Source organism: Chelonia mydas, chromosome 5 (assembly GCF_015237465.2).
Source record: "Chelonia mydas isolate rCheMyd1 chromosome 5, rCheMyd1.pri.v2, whole genome shotgun sequence".
Taxonomy (NCBI): Eukaryota; Metazoa; Chordata; order Testudines; family Cheloniidae; genus Chelonia; species Chelonia mydas.
In genome coordinates, this window is record NC_051245.2 from 35261336 (window position 1) to 35284718 (window position 23383).

General features: G+C 37.9%; 1 protein-coding gene across 2 annotated transcripts in view; it reads left to right on the plus strand.

Annotated features, from left to right (window-relative positions):
• Positions 1 to 23383, plus strand: part of MAP3K1 (mitogen-activated protein kinase kinase kinase 1) — a 95601-nt gene that overhangs the window by 34746 nt on the left and 37472 nt on the right. For both annotated transcript variants that reach the window (XM_043546926.1, XM_037902823.2), the window contains exons 2-3: positions 21083 to 21233; positions 22263 to 22460. In XM_043546926.1, coding sequence (XP_043402861.1) covers positions 21083 to 21233; positions 22263 to 22460 — 349 coding nt within the window. The remainder of the gene's footprint in view (positions 1 to 21082; positions 21234 to 22262; positions 22461 to 23383) is intronic.

The window sequence follows — 23383 nt, forward strand, 5'->3', positions numbered from 1 at the left end:
GGGGTGCAAAAATAAATTAATAATCTCAGCTCTGACTTTAAAAATCCTCTTTTTTATAAAATCTTCTGTTTGTTTAGCTCTGTCTTTGTTCAGCAATGCGATATACAAGATAACTGACATATTTCCATCACGAGAGCAGCATGGATTATTTTCTAACTTTATATTTTGAAGCCTTTCACATAGCTAAGGGCTAAATGGCACACTGAGGCACTCAATGAAGTTTCCTGTCCTGTGGAGTTTCCTGTATATTCTGTGGTCAGGGGTGGGGTCTGCACACAAACCCAGCAGATACCCCAAGATCCTGCAGGGTCATAGAACCATCCATGTGGAAGCTCTGTGAATCCACAGGAGCTGAAGTTCCCTGCTGCTCTGACTCTGCTCCGACTGCTCCCTCCTGGCTGGGCTTCAGTGGAGCCACACTGTTGGAATTTTTGGCCACAGCTGTCCCCAAAGGATCCTTTGGCTTAAAGAAGGGTGTTTTCCCACCATGGGTGGGAAGTAGTGGAAATGTAATTCATTTCGGAGAGGATCTCTGCTGGAGAGAGCAATGAGAAAGCAATATTAATTGCCCCCATGGTCTAGCCTGCCCGCCACATACCCAATCCTCCAGTCCAACAGCAGCAAGTGATGTCCCTGCACCCTTCAGTATGGGGAAGGGGAAAACTAAGGACTCCTCGTATGTACCAAAAAATCACAGTCTCTTCCAAAACAGTTAATAGAGCGTACAGTGAACATGTTCTGTTTTAGACACTCTTTACCTTTCAACTTCCATTATTTTCTTTGGTGCAAATGGAATTGGAATATGACTATTGTTGCTTGTGAGACTGTCTATAAAATAAACCTGGCTAGGAATAATTCACTATGTAACTCTTCATTTGAGAGGGATTTTGTATATTGGTGGTCTTAAAATACAAACCATGTTATATACCTCTGCAGAGCTGTATGTTCCATTTGCACAGTGACCTGTTTTTAAACAGCTTTTGCATTATATTCATATATGATTTTGCAAAGTAAACTAATGATTTAAAGAATTTCAGTCTTCTGTGGTCATGCATTTCTGAAATACATGAAATGATTAATTTGTGGTAAAACTCTTTCTTCTGTGAAACAAATACTTATTTTCTGACTTGCAAAACTTAACCTGGACTGTGTTTTAAATTCTTTACCATGGGTACCATTACATTCTATATGGACCTGCAGGACCTACACAAAATCTACTAACTCAGTGACTAAGCCTGCTTACTAGACTGAAATTGGCCAGTGTCTCAACCTGCATGCTGTCACCCTGTTTCTGGCTACCTGCTCTCTGCATCCCAATTAATACTGCTCCCTCCACACACTCAACAAATGTGTCAATGTTTCCTTCTATGTAACACAAAAACGAAGGAATACGCCTGCTGTCCCCACAATAAATCACTCTGTTGGCATGCGCACAGTCCTCTGCAGGGAGGGTGGGGCAGCTGAGATTTCCTTCATCCTAAACCAGACTGTGGCTTGAGAAGCAGGGAAGGCTCTGATTATATATAAGACCACCAGTGGTGGCAGTCTCCCTGCCTGCCTCCCCAGTGGATGGCTCTTGTATGTGAGGCGTACACCAACTCAACTCCACTCCACCAACAAGTGGGCTCTGTGTGAGGGTGAGGCATGTTTTCCTGCCACTGTATCAGAGACTGGCAGGGATTCCCAAACACATACAGAGCCTTCTGCTGGGAGAGTTGGGCTTGTCCCAGGCCCCTCTAGACTATGTAGCTTGGAATAAATAATTTAAATATAAAGTTAGTGATAAACTACCTTCATTTAGTTCATATAAATTATAGGAAGAAAAAATAAAATAAAAATGTTAAAATACTGATTTGCAAAGCTACTACCCTCTGCTCGTTCATATAGCTTCTTAAGGCTCACTTCTGGCATACCAACAAGAAATTAGCCCATCAGGAGTGGCTAGGTGAGGTGTGAATTGGCTGTACACTTCGTAAACACCCCTGTACCTCCACACCCTAAAAAGCAATGCCTTCATATTTTTTTTTTCTACCTCTAGGTAGAGTAAATTCTGCTGCTAGGAGAGCAAAGACTTGAGGACTGACAGAATTTAAACATTCATTGCCATGTTGTAGCTGACTCAGGTGATCAGAGTTTATAGGTGGACATTCACACACTAAAACAGATATTGCATATGCGCATTGCATTCATGAATATCTGCTCACTGAACTAAAATCACCCAGTGAGTCATTCCATTTATATTTGAAAACATTCATATAAACACACAGTACTTGTATCACATTTTTTCTTTTAATCACAAAACTTAAATGCTTAAAGTTGTTAATGCAGTGTTTATAATAGAGATTGTCCACACGTGAACAAGGCAGGAAATTTAAAGTTCCCACAGCAGCCACAATTTGGCACTATTTATATTACTAAATATGGTGTTAACTTTAATGCCTTCACAGTATATGGAATATTTCAAAATTTAAATATGCCAGGGACCAAATTATAACAGCTGTGAGACCTATGGCTTTGAATGGCTGGCTTATATGTAAAATCTCCACCATAACATTTAATATAGTTACTTGCATTTAATTCACAAACTTGGAAAGATGGCTTCAGGGTTTCTGTAGCCTTTGACCTTCTTCGCCTTATGGGGTTAGTCCTTAATTTTACTTTATCACATAAACTACAAAAATCAGTCTAGCAAACTAAAAATAAATTTGCAATTTAATTTTAAAGTTTAATTTTTGTATCATCCCCTAAGCTACTTTTTAGAGTTGATCTTTGAATTGGACTTTCATGTTTGCCAGTGCAGTATACAACCTTCAGTTTGACAGCATCTTGTAAAAACCTATTTTAGTAAGAGAAACTCCAAACTCTGCAAGGAATTTCACCCTGGGATTCAATTCAGCTTATTTTAAAGACCACATTATAGTGTTACAGTAATTGGACACCTCTGTCACATACTGCAAGTAGTTTGAAAACTTTTAGAACTTTCTTGCAGTCTGTAGTAATCTGTGAGCTAACTTGTGTGCAAAGGAAGACTGCTTTTCTGATTCGTTGCTTTAGAATCAAATTAGGTGTAAACAGGTGCGTTACTATTGGTGTATGTAGGAGTTGTACCTTTTTACTCCAGGACTGAAGCTGGCCCCTGGTGAATTCAGCCCCCATGATGGCGGCTATCTGTATTGATGTTTTTCTTATCTGCATAGATATCAGATAAATTTGATGAAGTTAGATCTGAACGTAGTTGTTGTGTTTTTTTTAAAGAGAGGCCTGTTGTTAGTTTTCCTTATGCTAACCATTGCAAAAGTCTAATACTATTATTTCCTATTGACTGTATTGATAAAATTCAAATGCGAATTTATGTTGGATGAGTGAACCTAACTGTGATACATAGAAGACAGATTGATCCAGTTTAAAAAAATCATACTTAACCTAGGTAAGGCTTTTTTTAACACCGTACCTTATTAAAACAATAAGTTAATTATCTAATTTACTTCACCTTTTTTTATGCTGTTTCCACTTCCATTAGCTTAAGCATTGAAAACAGACTTTTCAGTTACACTTTTTTTGGAATTGAAAAGACAAATGGAAATTCAATTGAATGTAGAGTTTTCTTTTTAAAAAATAAACTAAAAAGGTAAAATTCTGTATCTTGGGCATAAATCAGGCTAACAATGTTTTTATATTAAGAATTTTTTCAGAAGTATATGCAGGGCCTTTTAGTTAATATCCATGCAGACTTATTTCATTGTTTGTTTAATTTGAACATTCTCTTCAGAAGTGTTAATGCAAAATATGTTTACTTTAGGCTGAACTACTCATAGTGGGCAATCTTTAATGCACTGTTAAATTAAGGGTCCAGATGGAAAGAAAATTGTGTTTAACAAGAAGTGGCTGTTGGATACACACTTAGGAGTAAATGATCCATTACATTTTCTTTTTCCTTGTTTTCCTCACGCACAGCAAATTGAACAATTTCCATACAAGCCTTAAAGTAGAAAGGTGACACTGTAGAACAGAATATGCCTACCCATCTTTAGTCCAGCTATATACAGAACATGAATGACAATATTGATCATGAATAAGTAACGTATTTGGATGTAATTTGAGACTTGAGAAATCTTTCTTCCTTTCAAATGATGATTTAAATTTGGTAAGATTGACATTGGTTGACCTGTGTGTATCCAGGGAAGGCTTAATAGTCAAATATATACATTAAGCAGCATTCATTCTGACTGTGGACATGGTATAACATCCAGTACCTTTCAGCCAAAGGCAGGATCTCAGGCTTGCCCATCTGGCTTGTGGAACTTGGTAGAAGTAAGAAGACGATACCACATACATGGGCAGAAAGATGCAGTATAATTGTTTTTTAAATGTTGCGAAGTATCTGAAATAATTTAATGTATTGATGATGAAAGGATGCTTATATATACTTTTTCTTTATCATGACCTCTGAGGACAAACTGGACTTTTTATGGTTCGTATTAATTTCCCCTTTGCGAGTTAAGATAATTTCGGTATACATTTCATTTAATAAACCAAGGTAACAAATATGAAACTCGGATTCAAAGCAACAGGATTTTTATTTATTTTTGTATGTATTTTTTAAAGTACAGGAATAATTAGAGGTAAAATTGATACTTTTCAAGACACCTCCCCCTCCCACCCCCAAAAATTCTGTCAGGCATGTTATGTGTTTAAATTGATAACATTTATTTTTAAATCTATCTTTCCTCTAATTCAGACTGTCACCAGTGTAGACTAATGTGTTCTCAATCTGTGGCCTGTTAATCTATCATTATAGCTTTGCCTATTTAGATCAGTCTAGGTGCTAGCTTCCCAATATTGCCCAGCCCATTTCTTTGCTTTTCATCATATATTTTTAGCCATTTTTTTTATTTCATTTTTTCACTTCAGGGAAATGAGTCAAAATTGAGAAGTATTAAGAGGCACAGTTGAGGTGGAGGTATTGTGTATTTCTTGCCACAGTGGAAGAATAGCTCTAATATGGAACATCTCTTGTGTTCAGGACAATGGCAGTTGGGCATATATGTTCACAGTTGAAACTGTGGAAAAAAGAAAGTCTGTACAACCAGAGTACTGTCAGTTGGATCTTTTGGCAATAGACCTCTTCCTGTTCAATGTGGTTTAAAAATGCTTAGGTAGATATGAACAAAATGCAGCCACAGTAGCCAGTCAGCTAGTTCATTTCTAAAGAACGAACTGTGCTAGAACGCATCATAAACAGAAAGGTAGATACTGATATTTGAATACTAATTATCTTATTACTCTATATCAATGGGAAAAAAGAAACCTTTTAAAAATGTAGGTAGCTTTGAGTAACTTATTTCAATGCACTGAAAAAGCAGAATTACCCTTTGCATAGAACTGTAGAACAATGTTATCCTGAGGGTGGGCAAATTTATATTCTTTTAAAGTACGTAATAGTTTATATAAATATCTTATCTCTTAAATCTGTATTGTGAATAATTACTTGTGTGATCCTCTTGTTTCCACCTTGCATATGCACAAAACTGAATGAATGATGACTTGAGACACAATTTTTGCTTTGAATGGATTTCAGTTTTTGTCCTATTTGACCACTCTCACTTTAGATAGAATAATTCTTAACATATAACTTGATCTTGTTAGTGGACTTGTTAGTGGACTTAATGTTTCAATATTTGAACACTTTTTTGGTATAATGCACAGTACTTTCATTTTGTTTTTATAAAATTCTGTAAAAGGCAACTCAGAGTTTTCAAAGATAAATTAGAACAGTTTGGGGCTTAAAGTGGTGTTAGATTTTCTTTGTCTAGTTTTTCTTCTCCCTTAAATTGGCCAGGTATGACTTGAATGTGCAGAGTGCATAAATATTTTGATTGGATGTGAGCCTTAAGAAAATGTAATTCACTTTTTTTTAAAGAAACCTCAGAAGCTAGGATGCCTCTTGATGTATTTTGTATCTGAATGCTTGTGTATTAGGGAGCCCGAAGATTGGAATAGCTCATATCCTTCTTGGAGGTAGGAGAATATTCAAGTAGAGAGGGAGTGTTGTCTGTTTTTTTTATTTTATTTGATACTGAAAAGTGTGTGAGGCACCTCTCAGTTCAAATAAGATAATAATGTCCCAACCCCTCGGAGCTTCCAGTTAAATTTCAGACTTGATGTATAGAGTGGGCAACAAAAGAGTGGACAGAGGGAGGTTGGAAAATGAGATTATGTAGTTATTCAGCAGAAGCAAGCATACAGCACTGCCTCTTGGACTAAAAAGGGTCAAATTTCTAAAACTCTGAAGCAATGACCTGAAAACATATCTAGATTTTCCACTATTCTCTTTGGATCTGCAGACTTCAATAGATGCATCCACCTGAACTAAGCTTAGTCTTCAGGGACATTACAGGAGTAGTTAATGATTTCGTTTCCTATCTCTAAATGTATGGGCTCTAACTGTCTGGATTGGCTGCATTCCATTTCTTGGAAGTCAACTTTACCTGGTAATTCAGGCTGTCTGATTTTGAGCTGCTATTTCAAAGACCCGCCCATGATTATGTACAGTATGAAGGGATTGTGGGAATGCTTCTGTTTTCAAGTCTTTTAAATGTGCTCTTGGAGCTTCAGAATTGAGAATGAATGGGTCAGGTATGGTTGAAATAAAAATTGGCACCAGAATTCTTAAATTATGGCTGATGTCTCTGCCTGATTAGCTGCACACAGGGATGTCAGGAACCCTCAATATGGATGTTGAAAGTCCAAATCTCAAAATGCAAATGATCAAGTAAAACACTTCTGATTACCATCAAGTTGAATATGGATCAAGAATACATCTCTATTAATAGATCTTTGTTTCAATTAAATGTTTAAAGAGTGCATATCCTAGGAGGGAGCTAATGAACCACAAGGATTTGGTAGTGGTCTTAGCACATGAACAGTCTTGCTGTAGAGTTTTATGTAGATGTAGCAGCAAAGGAGAGTTTTGAGGAGGACTTTGAGGGTGGATGATGAGGTAACTTATAATGAGACTCCCAGGGACATGGTGCAGCAGGGGAGAAAGCATGAAGGTGTTTGTTTGAAATTTTAGCACATGGGCAATGGAGTCTGGTTATCAATCAAGTTCACTGTTTGTGTCAGGCCTATCCTCCCTCAGGGAGGCTCTGGCAGACTGTAGTGTTCAGTTAACTCTTGGCCTCAGCCAAGCTTCGCGTACAACGTGGAAGTTTCTAATCTGCTCTCCTTCTCTATCATCCCCCAGCTAAGACGCGCTCCCACCTTTTTATCTCCTTCCAGGTCTGACACCTAGCACAGGTGTAGAAGGGAGAGACTGGTTGGGATCACTGCATCTTAGTAATCCATTCCAGGCTACCATGGGGCTTGTATGCCCCATCCACATGTCTTGGTAGTTCCATGATTAAGTGACTGGGGTGTTTTCAAATTCTGATTAAAACAACAGATGAACTACACTTCTCATAGTTTTACCGGTTCTGAAGGTATTCCCATATTATATATAGGGAATATCTTTTAAACTAGAAGTTCCCATGCAATATTGTGGCCCATTAAATTACTGCAACAAGCAGTGCTGGAGAAATCACAAGGGGGAAAGCAATTTAGAACACCGTTTGGAGTTGTTAAATAAAGAATTATTGGCAGAAAATAAACGTACCCAAAACACCAATGGAATGAGAATTTTAAGTCCTCTCCACATGAGAGAGTCTTTGAAACAAACCATACACAAATAGCACATGCAAAACCACAAAGGCTTGTAAAATGTTATTTCTAAAAAGGAAACTTGGAATGGTAAAAAAGCATGGAAGTCAATTGATTATGCAATAAATGGCATCTAGTGGAAATGGAGTTCTGGACTTGGAAATCTTTAAAGCTTTGTGGACTGCTTTCTTAAGTTATGCAAAACACCAATCACAGGCCCCACAGGACAGTAGACAAATAGAACAAATTTTATTTTAATATTTTAAAAAGATAATTAATTTCTCAGTGGCAAGTGTCCACAGAATCAAGTGGAGATTTTTCTTCATTATACTAGGCATTGTACAAACAATACGATTTGTTACTTTACATATTTTGTCTCGGGTGTTTCATTATCTGATATGCAGATTTTTTTTAATTGATGCTCCATTTGACAAGGATAGAGTCGGGTTATTATGACGAGGAAAACAAGAAGCTCAAGATTAGCGCACAAGTTGAATGTACATTGGGAATGGGTATCAGTCTGATTTGTAGAGCTTTATGGATATGAATTTAATTAAGTTACATTAAATAAGCAAGTTGCTTGTGTACATGCACACTTTTATATACCTTGCCTTCAAGACCTAATCATTTCTAAATTTAGAGCTGCAGAGACCGGCTATGTTCAGCCCTATTCCTTAAAGACTTAGGGCTTGTCTACACTGGCAATTTACAGTGCTGCAACTTTCTCGCTCAGGGGTGTGAAAAAACACCCCCTGAGCACAGCAAGTGGCAGTGCTGTAAAGCGCCAGTGGGAGCTATGCCCCTTTTGGAGGTGGGCTTTTTTAGAGCACTGGGAGTGCTGCACTGCGCTGCGACCACACAAGGCACATTAAAGCGGTGCTTTAGCATTGCCTGTGTAGACAGGCACGTTCTTAATTTTATGCACTATGGGTCAATGGGAACACCCACAGCCATAAAGTTAAGCATGTGTGTAAGTCTATATGGGATCAGTGCCTTAGTGAGCTCAAAGCTTCCAGGGCATGGATATAAAAATAAACCAAACCTTTACTGAGTCTAATTTGGGAGGACAGAGACAGCCCCCTAGAGCCACTAATTGTGGCCACACACTTGTGGTGGGGCCAGGACAAAAGGATGGTAGATGTTTCATTGATAGTGCATACTCTACTATGAATGGAGCATGCACCCTATCTACAGTACACTATCAAAATGAAGCATAGGCACAAGCAACTGCTGCCAGCTAAACCGCACACACCTCCATTAAGAATAGAATCGAGGATCTTCATTTCCAAGAATACAGACTTCCATTATTTGTTACACAGTGTACTCAGTGCTGTACAAAACGCAGAAGATACCCAGTGAAACAAAGAAGAATCTTATTTTGCAAAAGCTATACTCCAACAAAGCAAGTTGCTGCTGAGTAAATTTAATCCAGGTACATGTTGGAGGCAAGGTAAATATAGCTCAATTTCTGGGCTAATAGAGCTGATTTGTTTGCAGGGGGAACTAGGGGTGACGGTTGGGGGGCAGGGGGGAGATCATACACTCTCTCTGAAGAGAGACGTCAGAAAAAAAGTGAATGCCATCAAGAATTTCAAGAGTGCATGGCTAAAAATGATGATTATGGTTTCAGTTGATCGGCTGACTCCTAAGTCGGAGAGCTAATTTTATCCAGAGTGTGTTGAGAAGGTGAATGGCCCCAAAATATTGCCTGATAAAGACTGACTCTTTAGTGAGGCAACTTAAAATCAAAATAGTTCTAAAAAGCCCAAGCAACCAAAACAGAGTATGCAGATGAATTAGTCTGTTGAGCATATAGACTACTACTGATTCAGGGTATTAATTCTCCTGTGCCTCCTACATGTGTTCCTGGCCCTGAAATAAAAATACACTTTGTTGTACTCCTATCCTGCTTATACTTCTATGTACTTTACAACTTCCAGTATACAATATGTGTACTAAAAAGAAAAGGAGTACTTGTGGCACCTTAGAGACTAACCAATTTATTTGAGCATAAGCTTTCGTGAGCTACAGCTCACTTCATCGGATGCATACTGTGGAAAGTATAGAAGATCTTTTTATACACACAAAGCATGAAAAAATGGGTGTTTACCACTACAAAAGGTTTTCTCTCCCCCCCCCCCCACTCTCCTGCTGGTAATAGCTTATCTAAAGTGATCACTCTCCTTACAATGTGTATGATAATCAAGTTGGGCCATTTCCAGCACAAATCCACTCTCCTGTGGGTCTGTGTATGGGGGGGGGGGGAGAATTCCAGCACAAATCTAGGTTTTCTCCCCCCCCAACCCCCCCCCCCACCCCCACACAGACCCACAGGAGAGTGGATTTGTGCTGGAAATGGCCCAACTTGATTATCGTACACATTGTAAGGAGAGTGATCACTTTAGATAAGCTATTACCAGCAGGAGAGTGAGGTGGGGGGAGAGAAAACCTTTTGTAGTGGTAAACACCCATTTTTTCATGCTTTGTGTGTATAAAAAGATCTTCTATACTTTCCACAGTATGCATCCGATGAAGTGAGCTGTAGCTCACGAAAGCTTATGCTCAAATAAATTGGTTAGTCTCTAAGGTGCCACAAGTATTCCTTTTCTTTTTGCGAATACAGACTAACACGGCTGTTACTCTGAAACCTGTCAATATGTGTACTGTCCCTGCAGTGTACTCCTCAAATGCAATGTACTTTGGGATATGGTGACTTGATTAATCTAATTCATTATTTTTATAGTTCGTGAAAACCCACTAACTTTCTACCTCTTTTGAAAGGAGGCTCTGGTGGGAGAGGAGAGGGGGACATAATCAGTATTTTCAGAAACATTAATCTAAAATAAATTGCAAAACCACAAATTAATACAAGAGAAATATGTGAGCAGAATACCAAGGAAATCCCACTCTACTAAAGCTCTGACTTTGCAACTCCAATGTTTAGGAGTTGCAGACAGCAAATTCCATGTAAATAGAATTTGATAACAAAAGGCCTTGCAGTCAGTTTCAGTATTCATTCCCTCCAGGGATCCTGACATCTTAGACCCTGTCTAGTCTCCTTTATCTTTAACAAGTAACCAGGAAATGTGACAGTTTACCAACAATAGCCATCTACCCATAAAAGGTTCAAATAAAACTACATTTATCTGGCAAACTATGCCAGTTTAGCATATATAAAACACACAGCAATCTAACACACACAAAACAATAGCTTGATTATATTTAGTTACCATCAAAGCATACTGCTCAGAGGCAGCTGAAATGCAATGTGTATTAAACAGACTAATTTCTACAGTATTTGAGGGTAGATTGTGAACAATTAAAGCCAAGAGTCATATGGATAGCAGCTTTTCCTTTCAAAATAGTTTAGAGAAATAAATAGGCAGAATCATTTTCCTTATCTTTTGACGCACAGCATGCTCTACCAAATTCAGGCCTCTGGAAAAGTCAGGGTACCTGTGAAACACAGAAGTGTGACATCTAAGACTGTCTACGCTACAGCTTATGTTGGCAAAACTTATGTCATCCAGGGGTGTGAATATTGCACACACCCCGAACAACATAAGTTACACTGACACAAGTGTTTGTGTGCACCTGCCGACATAGCTTATGCCACTCATGGAGGTAGTTTTTTTTATGTCCACGGGAGAGCTCTCTCTCCCCACCAGCATAGTGTCTTCACCAGATGCGCTGCAGCACTGTATGCATAGACATACTCTAAATAGTTGCTAAAGAAGCAGTAATACTCAATAAAGGCATCTTTACCTACAAATTCTTTCCAGAGAGTTCAATACAGATTACAGGAAAAGCAATGTCTGAAGAAATTTTGCAGAAATATTGCAAAAAACATTTCATGGTTTACTGATTTGAATAAAAAACCCTTTGGATATTAAAAAGAAGATTCCCGTCTTTGAGCAGTCCCCCTTAATGACATGGCTACTTCTTGTTCATTGGATTTTTTCTTGAAAGCAGTTATAATTTATACCTGATTGGGAATCCTAAAAAGAACCACAAACTTTTCACTGGCTATTGCCAGCAGGAGAGTGAGTTTGTGTGTGTATGGGGGTTGGGGGGTGAGAAAACCTGGATTTGTGCTGGAAATGGCCCACCTTGATTATCATGCACATTGTAGGGAGAGTGGTCACTTTGGATAAGCTATTACCAGCAAGAGAGTGAGTTTGTGTGTGTGTGTTTTTTGGGAAAGGGGGAGGGGGGTGAGAGAACCTGTATTTGTGCTGGAAATGGCCCACCTTGATTATCATACACATTGTGAAGAGAGTGGTCACTTTGGATGGGCTATTACCAGCAGGAGAGTGAGTTTGTGTGTGGGGGGGTGGAGGGTGAGAAAACCTGGATTTGTGCTGGAAATGGCCCAACTTGATGATCACTTTAGATAAGGTATTACCAGCAGGAGAGTGGGGTGGGAAGAGGTATTGTTTCATGGTCTCTGTGTATATAATGTCTTCTGCAGTTTCCACAGTCTGCATCCGATGAAGTGAGCTGTAGCTCACGAAAGCTCATGCTCAAATAAATTGGTTAGTCTCTAAGGTGCCACAAGTACTCCTTTTCTTTTTGCGAATACAGACTAACACGGCTGTTACTCTGAAACCTATCCAAAGATTGCAAAGAACTTTACAACTACTAATTAAGACCTTGGTGCCCCTTTATAATTGGTAGTAAAAAAGAAAAGTAACTTCTGTTTTATAAGGAGTGAGTATGGAAAGGTTAAGTGACTTCAGCCCTGGGCAGCAGGTTCAGGTTACAAGCCCCCTGCTTAGGGCTGAAGCACTTGAACTTCAGGTTTGGCCCCTCCTCTCCCAGAGTGGTGAGGCTCGGGCTTTGGCGCAAACCCCCCTCTCCCCCCCACCCCGCCCCCAGGGAAGTGGAGCTTGGGCAGGCTCAGGCTTTGGTCCCTCCTCCTGGGGTCGTGAAGTAATTTTTGTTGTCAGAAGGGGGTCATGGTGCAATGAAGTTTGAGAACCTCTGATCTACCTAATCTACTTGTATAGTTTATTTCAGGCTTTGGCTTCCTTTGTAATTTTTGCAGAAGATGAGGGAAGTTAGTTTTATAAAATGAGATTGTTGCATATATGTTAAATATTTTTTTTTTTTTTTTTTTTTTTTTTTAGTTAAGAGACCCATTAGAGAAAACCATGAAATTTTGGGCTTTACTATATTTTCTTGTTTCATTAGTGTATACACCAACTTTTTAAAATATTTACTTTGTAGCCCAAGACTTGGCTAAAGCTATTTAGCTTTTGGAGAACGGCAGGCACAAAAGATGAGGATTGAATAAGATGCAATAATATGTCATAATGCCTCTCTATATAAATCCAGGGTATGCCAATGCCTTGAATACTGCATGTGTTTCTGGTCACCCAGAACAGATGTATTAGAATTGGAAAAGGTACAGAGAAGGACAACAAAAATTATTAGGGGGTATGGAACAACTTCCGCATGAGGAGAGATTAAAAAGACTGGGACTCTTCAGCTTGGAAAAGTGAAAACTAATGTTGGGGATATGATAGAGGTCTCTAAAATCTGTACTTTCTCCTCAGCAGTCAGTAAGGAAGTGTTATTTATTTTTCACATAACGCAAGAACCAGGGATCACCCAATGAAATTAATAGGCAACAGGTTTAAAACAAAAGGAGGAAGTACTTCACGCAGTGCATAGTCAACCTGTGGAAGTCGTTGCCAGGAGATGTTGTGAAGGCCAAAACTAGAACAGGGATTCAAAAAGAAGTAGATAAGTTCCTAGAGAATAGGGCTGTCAGTAGCAATTATCCAAGATAGTTCGGGATGCAACCCCATGCTCTGAGTGTCTCTACCCTCTGTTAGCCAGAAGGTTGGATGGATCACTCAATGATTGCCTGGTCTGTTCATTCCGTCTGAAGCATTTGGCATTGGCCACTGTCAGAGGACAGGATACTGGGCTAGATGGACCATTGGTCTGATCCAGTATTGCTGTTCTTATGTTATCTACACAGAGGGGTATTTTTTTTTTCTGTGGCTTCAGTTTTGGGTCTTGTAACATTCACGTTAGTTCTCTTCTCTCCCCCCTCTCCCCCCCCGAACAGTTCTGTTTTGTTCAAACAAATAGAATAACGCATACTTATCTCATTCCCCTTTTTAGTGGCATTATTTCTGGGAGGGAGTCATTTACCTGAAATCTGCTCTTATAAGACATGCACTTGGTGTTTAAATTTGTAATTACCTTTCTCTCTTGATACTTGTGTAAGAAAATAAGTTATACCATTGATATTGTTTTTAAAAGTTAGTAACCAACAATAACCTCTCAGCCCAGTCGAAGGCCTTCATTGAATTGAGATGAAAAAGTAGGTTCCAGTTTCTTAGATCAGACATAGATTTAGTTGTGTACATCCTAGATAATGTGAAGGTTACCTTCCAGTAATAAACATATTGAATTTTTGTGTGAATTGTTTGATAAACTTCTTGTTGCCAATATTTTAGAATAATTATTATATCTAGATGTATACATATATAGATAAGAACATAAGAATGGCCATACTGGGTCAGACCAATGGTCCATCTAGCCCAGTATCCTGTCTTCAGTCAGTGGCTAATGCCACATGGGGGCTGGCCTGGGCCCCAGCTTTCTCCCCCCGAATGTTCCTCCGTGCACCCCATAGTTTGGGGGACTCTGGTGTATACTTTCCATGACACTACTGTTGTCTAGGATTTCAGCACTCTCCTTAATAAAGGAAGAAGTTCTTGCCTAAAAGTTGGGCTGTATAGACAGAGAATACTGGGTTTTCCCCAGATTTCACCTATCAATAGCCCTTTGAATCTGTGCCTGGAGAGTCTCATATTCTGAAAGAATTGATAGTTTTACTTTTTTTTAAAAACACTTATGTCTGCTTCATAGAATTTGCTTACTGTGATACATATAAACCTTTAAGGTTCTCTCACAGGATAAAATGCTTTCCAGATGCAGCATAAGCATTACCAATGTAGAGAAGACAGTAGATCTAGGTAAAGGATTTAGGGACAAATCCTGGGCAATCCTCCTTTCTTCCATATTTTCATACTCTGAGTAAGCTATTTTCCTTTTTAAAAAAATCCTGGTGGTAATAAAGAATAATATTTTAGACACAAAAGAGAAAAAGCATTGGAAGTATTACTGAAATGTTAGCGACCAGAAGATAGGATCTAAAGAATAGATTGTTTGCTTTTAAGGATCCCACGTGTCAAACATGCTAACTTTCTTGAGGTGGACACATAAATGTAAACAGAAGTTACTAGGACTTACTTATTACTAATTAGATTTTTTTTCCTTACAACTATGTATTTATGGATATGGCAGACAGAGCTTTTCTTTTACTAGTGAATTTGCTTTTACCTGTTTTCAGTCTTTTTCCCCCTACCTTTTCTACTACTAATGGGAAAAGTCAGTTTACCTGTATACTAAGTAAAACTGCTTATCTGAAGAAGCTAGTTACATGCCTTGTTTTCTTTCTTAATAGTTTGCAATTGAGAGAGCCAGACAAATGGATTAGAGCTACACTAATGAAAAACAGTACTTTACTACTAGAAAATCAGGATTAAGTACATTGAACTTTCAAAAAATAAAATTTGCTTTGGACTGCTTACATGCCATTTAAAATAGGCAATGTTATTTTGTTAAATAGAAATAATGTAGTTTATGTACCATGTGCTTATGTTAAAATTGTCATTGAAGGGTAATACTGTGTCTTAGAAAACCCGGCCTTACAAAGCAGTACAAAATAGATACATAACAAACCTTCAAATTTAAAAAAGAATTTTTTGAAAAATATTTTAAAAAAGCATCTGCATTCCACAATGTTATATAAAACTTGTCTTGAACATAGACTATTAATATAATGCATTGGTCCTATTGAACTTTTATATATTTGAGGTAAAATAGTTATTCATAAACCCGATCCAAATTGGTAATGCAATGCTCCTACTAGGTGAGTGAGACAGTGATGTGAAAAGTAATAGTTTTCACAAAACTGTGGACACTCTTTCTGTTTCACTGTTATGAACACCAATTCAGAACCCTACTTTTTAGGACACTTCTATGGAACCTTTCACTTCATTATTATATGAGGAGCTGGCAACATCCTCTGTATTTAGGTTGCCTAAAATTTCCCATAATACAAGATTCTTGTAAACTTTTTGAGAAGTTCTACTACCTGCATTGTTTGGAGAAGACTTTTGAAATTTATCAGGGAGAAAGCCTTGGGGCTAAGAAAGTGCCTTTGGCTTGCTCCATGAAATTCCACTCAGGTTTGGCTGAGCTATAGGAAGGTGAAAATCAACACTTCTCATTTTTGGTTTGCATTTCTCATAATGATTTTGGCAGCACGCCAATATTCTGAAGAGCCAAGTCTCTTGCTGTCAGTGTAACAGAGGCACACTGCTTCCCGGGTGTTTTCGGAGGCATACCAGCTCCTGCCAGAGCACCTTTCGTTGGATGGGGGAAGTGTCAGGCTTGTTCTGTCCAGCCCACACACCCAGTACAAGTCACTTAGGGTATGTCTACACTGCCATTAAACACCCAGCTGACTAGGGCTCACAGGGATCTGCGGAGCTGTAAAATTGTTTTGGACTTGGGCTGGAGTCCAGGCTCTGGGACACTTCCCCCCTCACAGGGTCCCAGAGCTCAGGCTCAAGCCCAAGCCTGAATGTCTATGCTGAAATTTAACAGCCCTGCAGCGTGAGCCCTGTGAGCCAGGTCAGCTGATGAGGGCCAGCCACAGGAGTTTAATTGCAGCGTAGACCTACCCTTAGTCTCTCAGTGCCTGATGGTGCATTATGTGGGGGTTGTTACAATTGCATAATTTATTTTTACCTTTAAAAATAAATTTAGGAAATTATATGTAAAAAATGTTAAAAGCAAGTCATTTAGTTTGTAGGTCATGGCTCTTGAAAGCTGTGTTGCCTGCCCATGCAACCCTAATTCTTCCCTCTTGTGTATATGCATTGTGCTCGCATATGTAATTGTGATCACATACCATTTTTCCAAAAGACTCCGGCCACATGCATTGCACCGGATGGACGGGGCTCAAGGAATGAATCGGGGCAGTGTACTAAATGTGGCTATTGTTTTTAGGAATCCTTCCTTTCTTGCTGTAGAAGTTAAAAGGTGTAGAGAATGAGATAGGCAGTGTGTTTCAGGAAGAGAAAATACTCTGGTGTTTAAGGCAGCAAAACTCAGTACTATTCATGCATCTGCCTCAGACTTCCTGTGTGATGCTGAGCAAGTCACTTAAACACAAATTTTGGCAGGTGACCACTAATTGTCTGTCCTTCAGTTCTGTGTACCCAGCTTGAGTCCCTGGGGTCTGATTTGCAGAAGTACTAAGCACTCACAACTACAACTGAAGTGAGTAGGAGCTGTGGATGCGCAACACTTCTCACAGTAAAGCAGTGTGACCTGAAGGAATGAGCTCAATGTGGAAAGTCATGAGGTTCTGCCAATAATTCACTGTGAGGCCTCAGGAAAGTTTTTTGTCTCCATTAGCCCATCTGTAAAATGAGGATAATACTCTCTGGTTTAAAATGCAATCTGCGTTTGTGAGATGCTCAGATGATAACAGTTGCAATGGCAACCTTAATTCTGATATTTCATGTTTTTCCAGTGCTTGACTTTGCAACCTAAATTAATGTTTTAACATAGACTTTTGTATGTAATTTACTTACATAGCACTGTACTTTTATGGTGCTGAGATGTTATCTAATTTCTAACTGCATGTGCAGATAGGGAACATCTGTTTAACCCCTCAGACAACGGAATGTAACCTTTTTTCTCTCTGAGTCCTGCCATCTGCATTAAGTATAAATCTGAATCTAGTTTGTGACTTGAATACATGGCCACCTGATGCAGTGAAAGAATGAGCTATAATGACAGATTATAAAATGTGTATTGAATAGATGCATAGTTTAATAATTTGACATTCTTCAGGTGGCGGTAGTGAAGTTATTCAGGAACAGCAACCGGAAACTAATTTCCATTTTGTTTTTGACGATTTGCTAATTAATTTTAGAATATAAAAGATTTATATATTTTGGTATTTGAATCTGGAACACTTAATATGAGAAGTAGGTCCAATAGTAGTTCATGTCTTTGTAGCGGTTGGTCATAATATGTGCATCAGAAATAATTCTTCCTAATTATCTGTGAGCTTCCAAATATTAAGAAACTGCCTAAGCTTGTATTTGTATCTTTCATTATCTGAATACTTTTATGTAATAGTCCTCAAAATGACCCATGGCAAAAGTGTGGCTTTTATAAGAATATTTGGTTAAAAGTGAACTGAAGTGTGTGTGTGTGTGTGTGTGTGTGTGTGTGTATACACACACAATATTACTGATTATTATATTCAGCTAGCAATTTTGCAGTAGTTTTATTCGCAGAGATCTAATGTTAAAATTCAGCAAAGTGCTCTCCATTTGCTCTAGCAAAGCACTTAAGCACATGCTTAGTGTTAATCTTCAATTGGGAGTACTCCCATGCTTAAGTTGAGTTCGTGCCTAAAAACTTTTCTGGATCAGAGTTAGTCTTCAGCACCTTGCAAGATCGGGCGCTTTGTGATTTGTTGGAGTGGTGCAGTCCACAACATCCATCAAAAGCTATTTTTATTGTTCTGAGGATTTTAAAGTGGAGTAATATAGAAACCAGTCCTGCTAACATGACTCAAAATTACCATTGCCCATCTTAGTCAGTGGGAGTCTTGCCTTAGTTATGAAGATCAGGCCCAACTGTGGATAAACTCAGTTTATAAAACACAAGGATATTCCAAGACACAAGGATGTAAGACACAAGGATATTCCATGCACAGATGGGAGATGAGGGGGTGGGAATTTTCTTAAATGCTCAGTACAAGAATTCTTAATAATGTACTTCACTTAAAACTATACTTTGAGTTCAGTGACATAAATTTTTTTTTTCCAAAACAGCGTTCTGTGGTAATATATGATACTTAATTGCAGAACTTATCTTAGATTACTAGAGAGAACACTTTCAGACTCAGCTGGTCTATCCCACCAATATTTAAAAACAACAGTTCTTTGTACGTAAGAGTATATTGGTTTTACTGTCACATGAGAGAACAAGATAGTTGCTTCTGCTTTTTAGAGAACAAGTGTAGATTGTAAGATTGTTGTATTACATTGTTCATTAATTCAAGTTCAAGGGTCCCTAAGACTTTTGTATATCAGTTGGGAAGTTAATCATGGTTATGTGAACAAATGAAATAGTATGCTTCATTCTCTTATTGCTTGCATAGTTTTTTTTTGTCTTGTATACAAAGTATTCACACATTTGAAATGGCTAGTATCATGAAATTACAGCTACAGTATATTTTAGATATTTAAGTAATTTAAAATATCTGAGGCAAATTCTCACCTAGATTTTTGTGGCTGTACCATTATATGGGCCCAGTTCTTATTCAGGTAAAGCTCCCATAGTCATCTGGGGTGTTTTGGCTGAATAAGGAAGGAATATAAATAAGGCCCTATATAATCTAGGGAGTGATTTTGTATATTCTTGTGTAGCCCTCAGCCCAGTGGAGCCCCATTCTTGATTGGAACTCCGACTACTACAGAAACACAAGTAAAATTCTGTCTTTCACTATATTGAAGAATTTGTCATTTATATTAGGATTCAGACACTTTTTTTCATGCAGCAGGGATATGAATATCCCAATTTTGGGTTTGTTTAAATATATATTTGATCTCCTTGATGACTCAGAATGGGCCTGACTTTTTCAGAGGTTAAAATGGTTTGCTTATTCGGATGGAATTTTTATTGTATTGAGAAATTTAGGATTAATCGGCCACTTTCAATAAAACACCTAAAATCAAACTCATATTAGCAGTATGTTTAGAGGATGTTGCTTGAAAGAAAAGAAAATATTTTGTTTTCTGGTGTCCATCTGTGTATGACACTTCTGCACTGAACAGGAAAAAGATATTTCCTGTCTCTAGATAGTTTGTTTCCCTGATCTCTACAATGAGAGAAAAATTGTCTTGTAACATTGATCAATGCTGTTTTGGGCCAACAAAAACATTTGATCAAAGTATTTTTTTTCATTCTTTACAATCACTTTTTCACCATTAGATATGGATTGTTGCACAGAAGAGACATTTTTAATTTATTTTTATCACAGGAAAGATAATGTATGTATTGCAGATTGTCTAATAGTAATACTACTTACAAAAAACTCATGTAAGACAATGTATAGTAGTGAAGTTCTATCTGCATAACTAAGATAAACATTTCAGAAGGTTAAGATGGGATTATGTATATATATGAAAAAGTGGCAAATATGCAAATTATTTGTTCTGTGTAGACAAATTATTAAAAGCCCTATTTTTTCCACATTTGTGATTTATTTATTTTAAATATATAGGCATCCATTCAGATTGACAGTCTAATTGGGTTTAGGTGATAGATTTGCTTTTTGAAAAAATACAATTTATTTTCTTTTAAATGAACTAACTTCTAGAACATGGCAAGGAATCATGTGTTGTGGCTAGGAATGTAGTTTTCTTAGTGATTTAGCAGGTAGCTCAATAGAATCAGGTAATCCTTCGGACTGTTCTCGTGTGTACTTAAGTATTTGAGTATTTTTGTTGTTGCCTGTAAACACAGCAACTACTTTGCTGTAGGTCACAATCATATAAGCCAGATGGGTTACACATTCATTTTAGTGATATTAGCGGACTAGATATTTTGTTATGATAGCTGACTGGGAATCCTTTTGAGTCAAAAGTAGTCCAGAAAGCAACTCTTAACTACGTAATCCTTGCTTTTATGACTTCCCTTTCTAATTTAAACAAATTAAGTGTTAATTGCTTTCACTAAGCTTTTTTTTTACACAAATGACTTGTGGCATGACATATTTTTATACTATACCTTCCTCTTTCTAAATCTTCTACACTATTCATGTTATAAATTATCTTAAAATACATGAGACACTGCAAGCCTTCATGTGTCTCTAGGTATATGAGCAACCTTAAACTTCTGAGCTTTTTATGGGAGGTTGTGGAGGCGGGGGATTGGTTGTTGTGGGAGGTTTTGTTTTGGTTCAAATTAGTATTTCATAAAGAAACTTTTCTTATTGGATGTCTAATACCCAGACTAGTACACATTTCAAGTAAATATGCCTCAAAGCAGTTATGCTCCAAATAGCAGGGTAGCAAATTGTTCACAGTAATGCTTAAGTGGCTTGCTCCAGCCAGTTGGAATTAATGTTTTGGTAATTATATTGTAAGGAGAGAGAGAGAGAAATTTATGATGGTAAAAGGTTTAAGAATACCACAGAGTTATGTCTTTAATTTTAATTAAAGACAATCATATTTATGATTTTTTTTTCTTTTTTTCTTTATTTTAGTCGTGACATGGAGACTAAAGAAACCCTCAGGGGGTTGCAGAAAATGGATGACCGCCCAGAAGAGCGCATGATCAGGGAGAAACTCAAGGCAACATGTATGCCAGCCTGGAAGCATGAATGGCTGGAAAGGAGAAGCAGGAGAGGCCCTGTGGTAAGTAGTGTTCAAGAAATGGTTATAATAATTTGAATTTTTTTTACTGATTATTTACAATTGTGAAAAGTGCCAAGATGGCTTAATAAATATTTGTTCTTAGAACCCCGCTACCCTGTATCTCAGTTACGATTGCTGACACTTAGTTATGATCCCTTTGTTCACTTTTATTGGCTGTTTGAAGAATTGTTGCTAATTCTGTATGCCTTACAGATCTGTAGTGTGTTTGGTGCTTAGAAAGTCAAATAGCTCAACTGATATTGTTTTGCTTAAAAATATTATTGTGACAACACTGCCCTCTGTTGACATCCAAAGTAGCTGTGTTTACAGAATAGAACTTTAAACCATTTTCTCAGTCAAACCCCCCCCCCCCCCCCCCCCAAATTTTGTTTCTAAATTTTAAAAAATTCACCTTCTTAAAACTTATGTATTAATCCCCCATTTGTCTAGCACAGGTGATTATCATCAGAAAAAACATTTTCCATGATTCTTGACATAAATCAAAATGCGAGTTCATTTTGCTCCTCTTTTGCAAGATGGCTTGTGATCGGTTTTGTCCGAGCAACATTGAAAGATGCATGCAAAAGAGCAAGATCAAAAGCATAATTATTTACAATAAAGAACTTGGCCACTTTTTATTTAGCAATCTGAAGTCAAGAAGCAGTTTCAGCTATAACCTAGAAGAACCAAAGGTGGCAAATAATTTGTGCAGAAACTGTTAACATTATAGACATGAATGAATGTTAATTTTGGACATATGATTGCTAAGAAAAACAGAATGGGAATTAATTTTATAATCTAATAACACACACATCTGAAATGCCAATGTGACTCTCAAACACTGATCACTAACATAATTGGGGAATAGCTGATATCTCAGTATAAAGGGAATATATCAGCTGCAAAACAAAGAAATATAAACACTGTACATATGTTTCCAAAACAGACTTCAAGTTAGTGTGTTCTGTTGCTTTATTTAGAAGATGATCATTTTACTAACCACAAACTCTGTGACTTATTTCCTACAAGGTGGTAAAACCAATCCCGGTGAAAGGTGATGGCTCTGAAAGCAACAAACTATCAATAGAACCTCAAGTTGAAGGGCAAAGCAATGCTTCTGCAACTCAGAAAGGAAGACGTAGCCCTTCTCCTAGTAGCTCCTCATCCTCTAGAACTGTTAAATCAGAATCACCAGGTGTTAGAAGAAAAAGGGTATCTCCAGTGCCTGTAAGTTGGAGAATGTAATGTAATTATGGTTTTGACTTTATTTTGAGATGTCATCATTTATGGAAGTGGGGGTATTGCTATACACATGTCAAAATTTGGTACTTCTGAACTGTCAACAGAAGCTATCTCTAACTACTGGTTTTGGAGGGAAGATGCGTGGTCAAAGGGGTTTCCCACTTGTGGTTTTACTTAGGATAATGAAATGTGTGGTATGCCTAATAAATATTACATTCGTAGTTGTTAGGAAATTAAATGTGAAGGATGCAACTCCATGCTTGATTTGATCTATTGTTTTTGTAGCAAATAAACCTGGATCAAGATTTTCAAAAATAGAATCTGTTATGGCAGGTGTCACCAGATGGTGCTGTTACCCACAGTCTTCCAAGTTCTTTTTCTTAGCACATGAGAAAATGTCCAGTGTTGGAAAGACACATGCTTTGTGTTAGTTTGCTTATGTAAAGTTCTGGTGGCAGAGTTTGCTCTCTTCATGGATCTTTGAGTGGAGTCAATTCTTGAAGCAGATGTGCTCCCTGGGAACCAGGTCTTGGTTTTTGGGTTGAGATTTCTAAAAGAAACAATTACCTCCATGTTGTTTGTGAGCACCTCTGTTCCAGAACTGGTGTACATGTACAAATAAAACAAGCTTTACTTAGAATAAGTATAGAATACTTAGACTCCATTTCACTGATTTCTCCTTCACTGGAAAGCCAACCTGCACAGGCCCCTGGACATCTGCTACCACTTGGCAAAAGAGCAATTGTACCTAAAGTTAAGCTCCTGGATCCCAATTTAGGCTCCTAAATAAGAGGCCTGACTTATTAAAAAATCTGACTGTAGGTTCCACTTCTGAAAATCTTGGCCGAAGCACATGGTTTTGCTGCAGAAAACAGCAATATATCTGAGCACAAGGTAGAGTGCCGGCA